The 12,871-nt window shown below is 41.3% G+C and overlaps 1 protein-coding gene across 2 annotated transcripts in view; it reads left to right on the top strand.

Annotated features, from left to right (window-relative positions):
- The window catches only part of DPYS (dihydropyrimidinase), an 81,190-nt gene that overhangs the window by 35,127 nt on the left and 33,192 nt on the right, over positions 1-12,871 (top strand). For both annotated transcript variants that reach the window (XM_043601581.1, XM_043601580.1), the window contains exon 7: positions 2,006-2,148. In XM_043601581.1, the coding sequence (XP_043457516.1) occupies positions 2,006-2,148 (143 nt within the window). The remainder of the gene's footprint in view (positions 1-2,005; positions 2,149-12,871) is intronic.

Raw genomic sequence — 12,871 nt, 5'->3', positions numbered from 1 at the left:
ACTGGGAATGCAGCACCATGACCACGGCCACCCCATTCCTCCAGGGTAACAATAAGAAACAATTTTCTTCTCACATAATTTAGTTCAGAAGATACATTGCATCATTATGCAGACATTAGGAGGTAAATTTAGACTGGGTACCAGGAGGATTACTCTCCAAGTCAGTGAAATGTTACAGCCCTTCTACTTGATTTCTCACGGTTTCGAATCCCAGTTCCTCATGTGTCATTGGTGTAAACACTTGGACTGACTGAAAATACATGAAGCATTTTTATTATGTTCATAATAAATGAGAAATTTTTCTGTTTCATGAAATTTTTGTGCATGTCTCTTTTTGAGGACCGTTGAATATCATATTTTTGAAACTTCTGTGTAAAGTCACATAAATAATAATCCCAAGTCTAGAACCAGAGATTGTTGTAAATACCCACAATTTAGAAGGTTCTCCCTGAGCATGGAGAAGAATCAAGTGGCTAAATGTCCATATGTCAAACTGTCCAGCCATTTGACATGTGCAGTCGTAAAGATCAGCAGGGGGAGACTTGCCTGGTTACACCTGGGGCCACCATTGTCACACCATTCTCACCCATCTCTCAGAAACCCTCCCTTAGATGACATATTAACCATATCTCACACCTCAGAATCCCCTCCACATACCATTCATGTCTAACTCTTAATTATTTACCAGTTCTTGTCAATTCTATTTCTAACATGTCTCCTTATTTTTATCTTCGTGTTTACTACTCTAGTTTGAGGCCCGTCCCTTGTTTGGACTATTGCAGTAGTCTCACAGCTGGTGCCCCTGCTGCCGGTCTCTCATTTGCTACGGCCTATGCTATAGTTTAGGACCAGAGCTGCCTTCCAAAGCCAAAGGACTATTCATGCTTTCCTCTCTAAAATCCTTCAATATCCTCCATTATTTATGGGATGACATTTGAACAATTAATTTACATGTGAGGATCTTCAAAACATCTTGACAGCCCTATCTTCTGCTAATCATCCTTTCAGCCCTTTTCACCTCTACCCAAACTCTAATCAACCCAGATGACTCTTCTGCTCTTCCTGTTTGCATAGATTTTCTTGCTGAAGTTTCAGCCTTTTTCTCTGAACTTGTGCTATTACAATGAGTATGTGCATTACAGCAAACTTTCATACTACATCAAGTGCATAAATGACTTCAAAGTGATAGACTATTTCTTAATAGCATCCAGGAACTGTTATTTTATGAAACATCAAGGGGGTTTGCTCATGGGAATATTACTCTCAGGATGTGGTTCTTCATCATTTTGTGAAACATTGACACACTGATAATTAAATAACCCGTAAGAATGCTTCTAACCATATAAATGTGCACAGGGATAAACTCTCAACATTTAAAAAAAACAAATCATATCAGTTTAGAGAGACCACATTTATCCAAAGTTTGTCCATATGAAAATCTCTTATAGTAGACTGTCCATGATTATTGGTTCATGTACATTTCAATAGCGCAAAATTTAACCTCTTGAATTGATCTTTTCCTCTTTCTAGAAGTGTTGTCATTGATTTAAAGGTCTGTCTTATTTTAACTCTATCATATTCTTCGTATTGTCTACATGATCATCTCATACATTTTAGGTCTGCAATAAACAAGCCAGATTAAAATTGTAGTGGGTGGCAGTAGTAAACTCTAAACAAAAATTGAAACCACTATTGCTAACATTTAGCTGTTGTCTGTGTGACTCTGGGAAGGATGGGGGCAATTAGTGGGGGGTGGGCGTTAAACTGACAGGTTTTTGAAAAGTTGTCTTCAGGCTTCCATGTGTTACCCCATCATCCCCATCATTATCATTGCGATAATTTAAGACCTACCAGTATCCACAGATGTGTTATGCTCCCCAATATAAGAAATTCACTACAGTTCTGTTGAGTTTTAAGAGACAAATCTTGCACCTTAATTGATAGGAGATTTTTAAGCATATGGTCGTTAAAGCAAATGCATTTTCTCTCTTGGACTGTTTTACAGCATAGTGGCAAAATGGATGAAAATCGATTTGTGGCAGTTACCAGCACAAATGCAGCTAAAGTCTTTAATCTCTATCCAAGAAAAGGAAGAATCGCGGTGGGATCAGATGCAGACATTGTGATTTGGGACCCAAAAGCCACAAGGTAGGTCTAAGTTCTTGTATTCCTTAGCTTCTCCAGGGAGAAGAAGCGCTAACTTGCAAAGAGATGATTTATTGGTCTTAATCAGACTCTTCTTGTGGGTGAATTATTTAGCCTGTATTTTGAGCCTGTGCACAAGATAAAAGTTTTGACGTACAAATATCCCTTTGTTTTCCTGGACACAGAGGACAAAAAAGTTGTGTTGCTTACCATTCCCTGGAAATGCATCTGGGTATAAAACCAGTAGGAATTTACCGCTTCAATGGTAAGCTTGTCAGACACCTGAGTTCACATGGAGGGAAGGTATGGCGCAATGAAGAAACTAGAAGGCTTAGTTTGGAAAGGGCTGAATTGAAAACCCAAAATAATTACAGCCTTTTTAAAGCTTTCAGATAGAAAAATTCCAGCACAAAGGATGCCACTTTTAGTTAGCCAGATTTTCCAGTTGATTTCATCTTGAGCTTGTCATTCCCAGTAGACTCCAGCGCTTGGTTTCCTATTTCCGTAATTCTATGTTAATATTGCAGATTTCGCAAATTCCACCAACTCAGGAAAGCATTCAAGAGAGGCTGAAGCTCTGGTAATTTCTCCTTGTAAGACATCAGCAGAGACAACACCTGCATCCCAATTTGTGTTTTCTATAGCCTTTGCATTTGTAATGGAGAAAACCCCACCTACTTTAATATTGTATGTGTGTGCATGCATACGTGTGTAAATAGGGATACATACACCTTCTACCCCCACTGAATGGCATTTATTCAAAGTCTACTGGGTTTATAATGTCGTACTAAGCAGAAGTCTATAGTTTCTTGGAGGTGCTGTTGTCACAAAGACCCAGCTTCAGTTGAAATGCTCCTGGACTACCCTCTGGGGAAAAGAAGGCTGAGAAGCATGAGAGCTACCGTTGCTATGAGCTTAAAAAATAAACACCAGGTATTCCTGTAGAAAAGGCTTGTCTTTTTTAGTTTAACACTCTCTGGGGATTCCCTCTCAACCCAAGCACCAGTTCACACCACTGGCCATCCATAGTCATTGCAAGCAGCCTGTACTGAATGTGTACCATCTTGTTGCTGGTTTACAGTCATGCAGTGCAGGGCATGGTGGTACGAGCATCTTATTTAAGACGATGTCCTAAGATGCCAAAGAGGAACGACTCAGGGTCTTTGTTGCTCTGATATTAACAAGGAACTATTGCTGACTTAAGGACAAAATATCTCGTTGTCAAATCATCTAGGCCCCTCTCTCTGCAGAAGAAATGATGACAAATAAACTCACATTTGGAGCAGCTTCTCTACTAGACTAGAAAAAAAATGTCCTTGGGGAGACAAAGGGAAAAAAAAATTGCTTGGTCTTGGGTTGGTTTGCGGACAAATTGAGCATGCTGTGTTTAGAGAGCTCCTGGTGTCTTAAATGTCACTCTACTCACGCTCTTGTACACCCAGCAGGGACCCGCCCAGCATCATTTCTGCTGTGATTCAAACAGTTTTGATTGCCCCCAAGTACTGGGACAGATAGATCTTTTGAAATGATTTGTGGCTTATGGAGATGATGAGACTTAATCAGGAAACCTCGAAAATTTCAAAAGGAAGAAAACTATCATGCAGAAAAATATTTGTGAAAAATGGTGTTTTTGAAGCATTGGATCTGGGCGGGTCCTAATAATGATAATAATTAGCAACCATTTCTATTTGCACAGTTCTCCGCGGTTAGAAAAAAGTATTTTTGCATCTAAAACGTGATCTCAAGGTAAAACAAACGGGACTCCCCCTTAACGCCGATGGGAAGACCATAGCACAAGGGCGTCCATGACAGGTTTGATACAAGGATCCTTGATCCAGTGTCTTCGACTTTGCAAACTTTTAGGTCTTTCAGGAGATTTGGTACCATGCTATCTCCTAATGCCAAAGCAGAGAGCACTTTATACCATACTTGTTCGTTCATGTTCCGTGTTTTCTTCCAATCAAGTGGTCCAGTCACGAAGAGACTTTCTGGATTTGATTCTATTCTGTATTCGTTTTCAAAAGTGAGGGAGAAATGAAAATCATCAGTTGAGCGATCCAGTGTCTAATAGAGTGAAGAACCATGGGAGGCCATTCCTGTGGTTCTTTTTAACCCTGCACCTGGCTCTCTCTGGCAGGATTCACCTTAAGCATATCCTTGGCTGCTTTAATTTGTGAGGGTGACACCAGCTCAGGGGCAGAGCATTGTCTTCCTTAGACAACTGGACAAAGAGAAATGATCCAAACCTATGGGTGTGAATAATTCCCTTACTTTATTTCCACATATATTGTTGCTCGGTGGATATTTATAGGCTGTGATTACGTCTCTTTGAGTCATGTTTTCAGACGATACAAATTTAGAGCACTTTCGCACAAGTTTTAGTTGCTGATTTCTGTAACATTGTTTTGTCCTTCCTTTCCTATTCAGTTGTTGCAGAATAGCACATAATGATCCAGATGTTTACTTCTTATTTTCTCAGGTCTATATATTACCTGCTTGCTGTCCCTCATTTCTAGCCTAAGGTCAAACTACAAAGTTTCTGTGCTTTTAAGTTTCTTTCTATCTCTCTTATCAAGTCTTTAATTTTCTTATTTGATGTTTGTCCTTCACCTTATAGCAGTCATGATAGCAGGAAATTAACTATTTACATTTTCATATACAAATCTTTTGAGATAAAGATACATACTGGCATTTAATTATTAGCTCAATGTCCTCTTTACCTACGTCTGCTTACTGCTCATGCCCGGGCACAGGGCTACATAGAAACAACACGGGGGCACCTGGGTGGCTCAGTCCGTTAAGCATCCAGTGGCAGCTCGTGTCACGATCTCAGAGTTTGTGGGTTCGAGCCCCGCGTCGGGCTCTGTGCTGACAGCTTGGAGCTTGGAGCCTGCTTCGGATTCTGTGTCTCCCTCTCCCGCTCTCTCTCTCTGCCCTTCCCCTGCTCACACTCTGTCTCTGTCTCTCAAAAATAAAATAAAACATTAAAAAAAAAAAACACCTTTTAAAAACAGCGCAGCCTAAGAGCCTGCTGAGTAGGTGCTGGTCACAGCTCCATCAGTGCCAAGCTGGGGACCCAGGCAGGTCAGTTAGGGTTCCTGAATAGCCTCTGTCTCATTTGTAAAATGAGATTATTAATAATTGTTAAGCCTACCTCATAAGATTTTTTGTTAGGATCCCATGAGATAATTTATGCGAAAATGTGTTGTAAATCAAGAAGGCACTCCACAGAGACAAGATTTGTGTTGTTTTGGTTACTTCCTATTTATCTAGTTTAGCTGGTGTCGTTTCTTGCTTCAGTCTTCATTTTCAGGTGGTCACGGCTGTTCTCCTGAGGTGACCAGGGAGGTCGGTGAACCACAGGGTTCTCTGACCCTCAGATTCTTTTTAAAAACTAGAGACCTTTGTTTGTTTGTTTGCTTTGCTTTTGCATTTTGCTGTCCTTTTAAAAAATGGGGAAATGTTATCTTTACTTGGCAGGATATACTGAAATGATCCAGCCCCCTTTGGATTTCTTTGACTTCTCCTTGCTTCTCCAACCCTTTAGTTTAAGAATTTTCTGTAAGCCACCCCCCCCCATTTTTTTGCACTATCATTATTCATCCTTTTCAATGTGAAAATTGCAGAATGTGGGAAACAGGAGAGAAGGGGTGGTTGAAGAGGGAGCTTCACAGACTAACGAATCTGGAAGAATATTTGAACAAAGAGAAAGTGTGTTTATTGTGCTTCCTACCAAAAGAGAGAATTTTGTGGGAACGGTATGCGGATTCCTTATCTAGGTCAGTCATAGCTCCGGCTCTCTCTATTCCTGGCCTGGTTGTTATGAGAAAGTTGCTCATCTGGGCTGGCTGTTCCTGACCAAAATTTATGCTGATGACCTCAACGAGGACCTTTCTGGTGCACAACAATATTTTTAGCCTTCTCTGACTGCCCGTACAGCACCTGTAGCTTCCCACTATCCTTAGCTGCTGCCCTGCCCCTGTCTGCGTCTGCCTCTTCCCACCTTGCAGACTGAGCTCACTGACTCCTGCACACCCACGTACAGTACCAGACCACAGTCCTTACTCACTGTCTTTCTCCCTCATTAACATTCTTGAAGTAGAATTCAGTCTTTAAGATCAATGTTTTATTTCAGAATAGTTTTAGATTTACATGAAAATTGCAAAGCTAGCACAGAGAGTTCCCATATACCCCACACTCAGTTTCCGTTATTAATATCTTATATCCCTCTGGTGTATTTGTTATAATTAATAAACCAATACTGATATTTTACTATTAATTAGAGCCCATACTTTGAGGCTTCCTTAGATTTTACTTAATTTCCTTTTTCCTATTCCGGATCCCATCTAGGATACCACATGGTATTCAGTCATCATGGTTCCTTAGGCTCCAGTGGTCCATGAGTTTCTCTAACTTGTTTTTGATGACCTTGAAAGTTTTGAGGAGTACTGGTCAGCCATTTTGTAGAATGTCTCTCTATTACGGTTTTTCTGGTGTTTTTCTCATTGTTAGCCTTGGGTTATGGGTATAGAGTGCCATTTTCATCCCATCCTTTGAAGGGTATATGCTGTCAACACGACTGTCACTGCTGATGTTGGCCTGGATCTGCTGGCTGTGCAATTTACTCACTTTCCCCCCTCCCATATTGTACTTTTTAGAAGGAAGTCACTGTGCACAGCTCACACTTAGGGAGTGGAGAATTATGCTCTAGTTTTATGTGGTTTTATAAGTTTATTTTGAGAGAGAGAGAGAGAGCGAACACGAGTGGGTTGGGGCAGAGAGAGAGGGAAAGACAGAACCCCAAGGAGACTCTGAGCTGTCAGCTCAGAACCCAACTTGGAGCTCAATCCCATGAACTGTGAGATCATGACCTGAGCCGAAATCAAGAGTTGGATGCTTAACTGAGCCACCCAGGCTAGTTTTAGCCTGGGTTTTATGTCTTAATTGATTCTATATCTTCAGGGCCTGGCCCAGTTCAGCACAGAGTAGAAGCACCATAAATGTTGAATGGGCAAGCAAGATGGATCCAGCCTTGCACACTGCATGCGAGATTCGTGTAATTAAGAAATGGCTGCAAGTGCCTTATACACTTAAAGTTCCCAAGAGAGTAGATCTTAAATGTTATTACCGTGAAAAGGAAGTGGCAATTATGTTACAAGATGGTGGGGTCAGCTCATGCTTGGTGGTAAGCATTTTGCACTATGTAAGTGTATCAAGTCACCTTAAATTCATACTATGTTACATGTCAGTTATACATTTTTTCATGTTTATTTATGTTGAGAGAGAGATTGAGAATGCAGGCAGAGGAGGGGCAGAGAGAGAATCTCAAGCAGGCTCCGTGCTGTCAGAGCAGAGCCCAATGTGGAGCTCGAACTCACGAACTGGGAGATCATGACCTGAGCCAAAACCACCCAGGCACCCCTGTGTCAATTATATCTTAAGGTAACTGGTGAAAAATAAAGAAATGGCATGAGGGAAAGTTGGAAAGATTCTATTCAGCAACGATTACAGTGAAAGGAAAAGTACAAAGAACAGCATTTCCTCACCTTATGCTTTCAATTTATTGCAAGTTATCAATAAATGATTGTTGAATGAATGAAGGTGAATGTGAGTAGAAAGGATCCCCCAAGGAGAGGAGGAAGAATTGCTTCACTGGTCTTATTTTCTCTGTGTCTTTTTCATTTTTGAAGTTGGGAGCAATTAGCTTGTTAAGCAGCTCTTATAGAGAAGAAAATGAAGTGAATACAGTTTCCTTACTGCATTTCTTCATTCCCACGGCCACTCATCATGGGAGCACCGCCATCAGCCAGACACGAGGGTCCAGACTGTGTCAGAGCCAGGCCCTGCTTTTAGGAAGCTGGCAGTGGAGGGAGAGGGGATGAGATACAAAGTCAAATACTCTCAGTCTTGGCAGGAATGGGTTAAGAATATCGGGATCAAGAAGTTCAAAGATCGTTCTCACCTTAGCACCGTCATTGGCATGGGACCACATTGGCCCTGAGTGTCAAGACTAAACATGGAGGCAAGATAAACCAAGGCAGTGCTGGGAGAGTCTGGGAGGAGACAGTTAAGGCTGGCCTTAACTTATGTGAGAGAGAGAACAGGTTCAGGTCGTGGAAGCAAGTAGGGAGGTGAGGGGGTCATGGGCTGCCTCTCTCCAGCTTTGATTTTGTTCGTTACAAACAGAGGCAATTTTAAACAGAGCTCGTCTGGTGGAAAGCATTGTTTAATCCAATGAATAAAATGGATCTATCTGTAGGTTTTTGTTTTTGTTTTTTTCTTGAATGACACTGCCTTTTATTTTACCTACCTGGTTTAAATATTAGCTGAAGCCTGGTGATGTGAGGGCTTTCTGTCTGACCACACCATTAGAGGTTGGCCAGAATTTTCCTTTGAAATTTTCTTGAAAGGTTTTAGCAAAAACAATTGCCCAGCTGACTAGTTAGCATCTCAAATGAGAGCAGCATGCATTTCACCCCAGACCCTGAAGGGGGCACCCACAGCCCACACTGAGACCCAACGAGGCCAATTGAGGTGTTGGTTATGCAAGAACAAGCCAGCCTCTGGAGAATGGATGTGTTTGCTAATGATTTTTGGCTTCATGGTACATAGATGTTTCCCCCTTTCTCTAAATTCTCATTATTTATTAATGGCATGTAGAAGTAAGTATGCTTGCGACACAATCTGTAACCTTAAACATGAGCTGCATTATAGTTACCGAGGGCGACCAGAGCCAAGAAAAGGCAGTGCAGCCATGTTTTTTGTTTTTTGTTTTGTTTTTTTTTAAACCAGTGAAAAGCCCGATGATGGGATTCCAGGATGAGAAATCTGACATGTGGGATGGATGGTGAGAGGGAATTGGGGGTCTGTTGAGAAGGTTTGGACATCCTAATGCAAGATGACCTAAGATGTTACTAGCCTGTACAAAGTTCTCACAAAAATCAACTGCGGTGGTTCTTCTGTGTCATTGCACAATAAAAACAAACTGCATTTGGTGCATATGGAGCGTCCACCTTTTCCAGAAGTAAAAAGAATCTGCTGTATTCAGCTTGATGGCTCACTGAACCAGTGTCTATTGCTTGTGACAGAGGTATGTGTCCCAACGCGTCACTACTCGGGTCAAAGATTCCAATTTCAGGACACATTCCTTATCTAAATGTTTGGCTGGTTTCTGTAGAATGTTTTGGTACTTAGAGTCAAGGGGAAGAAATCAGGGGTAGGATTTTCATGCGGAGTCAAGAGAGAATCTGGCGGTGTCATGTGGTCAAGACAGAGACCAGTCAAATCAGCCAACTTGTTAAAAAATCGTGTTAGAGAGGATGGCATGTAAGTTACTTGCAAGCTCCCAGCAGCAGCAGTAACTCACGTTCCGGCAATTTAAGACTATCCTATGAGCTTCGGTTCTTCGGTATTCATTAAATAGCACTTAGTTACTATGGCAACTGTCCCTTCTCAGTATTTATGAGCTACAGGATATCTCGCAGAATCTCCAGCACACATACGCATAGCTAACACATTGTGTGCACTGGAACATTTAATGAAGACTTCTAGCTGGACCGTATTCTGCAAAGCAGGCATATTTTGCTCACAGCTATTTTCGTTTATTATTTTTTAACTCAATTATAGTGGGCTTTGACCTTGAATACACCATTCGTAAAGGCATTGTGCTGTCCTTCCTGCTTAATTTCCTTCCCTTTCTCAGCAACGATAGAGATGAATGAATTTTACTGTATATTCAGTGAAGAGGAATAACTTGCCGCCTGTGAAAGTGCCCCCTGGATTCTGGAGGGGGCGTTGTGTGTTCAGGAAAGTGGGGTGAGAATGACTACTTCATCCTTGGGTAATGGGGCTTGTGGGTGTGGGGACAAAGAAGAGATAAGGAGTAAGGTGCCCGTTGGCAAATAGTGGCGGCTTATGATTATAGCTATATTGTCAGTGACTGTTTCACGGAAACCTTAGGCATTTTCCCCTGAAGTTGCACATTGTGTATGATTTGACCTTTAGTCTTCCTGCTCCTCAAAAGAAGTCTGCACACACACACATACTTGCACAGATGTGCACATGAACACAGCAGCTGCGTTTCTGCTTATAAACGTCGGTCAGCCTGAAGACTGCTTTTAACGCCCGTTTCTAAGAGTGTTTATGACTAACTCCTCCCTCGGTTCCCAAACGCACACCATGGCAGTGCATGTGTGTGGGAGGAAAGAGTGGGGGCCCAGGTCTCATACCAGGTATGCAGGTGGAAATGGCAGTTTATGCCATGATTTTTCACTGTGTTGCCTCGCATACATTCATGGCGTCAGGTTAAGGTTGTGCAGGCTGTGCTTTGCACCACTCCAGGGGCACCCTTCATATGCTACAGTCATAGCAGTGACCATAGCTGTATGTAGTACTTATGGCCATTTTCCCACGGATCATGGCACAGTAGCTTGAGGAATAATTGTCTTTTGCTAATCCACACAAAATCCTGCCCAGCTTCCTGGTTCCTTGCGGGGCAGGAGCAGAAAGAGAGGGTAAAGAGAAAGGCTTTGGGGTTTAACTCCTACCCTGCCTCTTACTAACTAGATGGGACCTTGGGAATTGTGACCTAATTTTTCTGAATTTCAGTCTCTTTATTTGTAAAACAGGGATGATGATGATGATGATGGTGGTGATATTTATTTTATAGCATTGTCATGCGTATCTAAGACAGTGTAATGAAAAACAAAACAATAATTAAAGCGCTTAGTACATGATTAATGTTCAGTGGTTCTTGGCTTACCTGCTGACTATGCGGTGGTAGGTGGTCAGTGGCAGTCAATTTATCGAATAAGTGGAAGCTGTGATCAGCTCCAGTTGTGATTCACAAGTCCTTGCAGTAGTGACCTAATTCAGACATGACCAAAAGTCACTAGAATTCTATTTCATGTAAAAGCTGCATCTCTTGTACTTCATGCACGCTTCTAATTTTCACCAAGAATGACTAAAATGGAGAAGCTTGGATGAGTTCTTCTGGCTGAGATAACCTGATTAAAGCAGAACTCTTCAGTGGCCCCAGAGGTGACTCCTTTGAAAAGTTGTTTGCTGTGAAACCATTCCAACAAATCACCTAAGATTTATCCTGTGGCCTTCAGAAGAGGCTGTAAAAAAAAAAACTTTGTGCTTTAAAAAAAAGGCTTTGACTACGCATTAAAAAAAAAACCCTAGTTTTGCTGATTACAGTTGGGTAAAATTTTAACCACTGTTTATTCCAACTTGTTTACTTAAACATGTTCTTATGCAACTGAACTTTTCAAGTGAACTAGAAAATGATTTCCAGGGACTTCACTACTATTAGTGGCATTTTTTCCTAATTATAAAAGAAAATCAGCTTAGGAACAGATCACAGTAACCCATTCTATCATTGATCATTTGCCTTTGCCAGAGTAAGCACAGTTTATTTTAAGCATTAGGATTTGGAAAAGAATAAGCATCAAGGGGAGGTGGTTGTGTGAAAGGCATAGGCTCTTCCAACTAAGCACCTGCTATATTGTTCTTCCTGCCCAACATATATTATCTATTTTCCTGTCTTTGGCATTTGTCCCTCTTATTTACAGCTGCATCCCTAAGTCTCAAAGCAGTGCCAGGAGACCACATCTAGGAACTCAGTAATTATTTGTTGATGAATAAACCAGATACTAATAATGGTCTTGGGCCAATGAGCAAATGTGTGATTTAAAAAATTTGGTTAGGCTTTGTTTATTATCTGTTCCTTGAACTGGTTTAAGATTGGTCTTACATTTCTTCCCTTTGAGTTAAACAAACAAACCAACCAGAGAATTCTTGGCACTTCTACCTTCTCCTTCCCCAAAGCAGTGCTTGGCCAAGACGCATTCCGGAGTCAGTGGCCAGCAGCATTGCCAGATCTGGCCAGGAATGTGGCCTAAGCTAGGTTGGATCTTTTTGTGGGTCAAACAATTCTGGTTTTGGCCCAGACTCACTCTTAATTCTGGCCACTTATCTTAAAAACATGGGAATCCTGGCTATGGAGGAAACAGAAGACGAAATGAAAATGGATCAAAAGAAATATAATGTCAGTACCTGGAGAGAATCCCAGGGTCCTTATATTCTTAAAGCACAGCAAAGAGCCATGGCTTTTTACAAAGGACTTTGGAGAAAGCATCAATTTAAATATGCCCTTCCCATCAGAAGACGACCACTGTGGAAGTCTATTTGGAGGCAGTGAGTGGTGTAGGGAGAGGCAGTCTTTTCTAATGGCTTGGAAAAAAAAAAAAAAACTCCAAAAAATTTAACTGAAGCTTATCTACCTCTTCTTTTTAAGAGCACATGTTCTCAAAGACCAGCAACTTCAACATCATTTAGGAATTTATTAGAAATGCAAATTCTCAAGTACCACCCAGACCTGTTGCCTCAGAAACTCCATGGGTTTTAACAAGTACCCCAGGGGATTCTATGCACACCCAAGTTTGAGAACCACTGGTTCTCATAGAATTGGAGAGGGCTTTGGGACTCATAATATCCAGCTAACTCCTCAGAGTTCTCTATGGCCTTGCTTGATTACTACTATTTTTAGAGAAGTTACTACCTAACTAAACCATTCAGTTCTCTCTGGGATAGCTATAACTGTTAAGATGTTCTTCCTTTGGTTCCATTAAAAATTACCTCTGTTGTGCTCCTCAACTGTTTGCCTCTGGAACTATGCAGAATATATCTGTGCTCTCATAAGATAGTTCATTCATTCAAACAT

Source organism: Prionailurus bengalensis, chromosome F2 (genome assembly GCF_016509475.1).
Source record: "Prionailurus bengalensis isolate Pbe53 chromosome F2, Fcat_Pben_1.1_paternal_pri, whole genome shotgun sequence".
In the NCBI taxonomy this organism is placed as follows: domain Eukaryota; kingdom Metazoa; phylum Chordata; class Mammalia; order Carnivora; family Felidae; genus Prionailurus; species Prionailurus bengalensis.
This window is presented reverse-complemented; position numbering and strand designations above follow the sequence as displayed.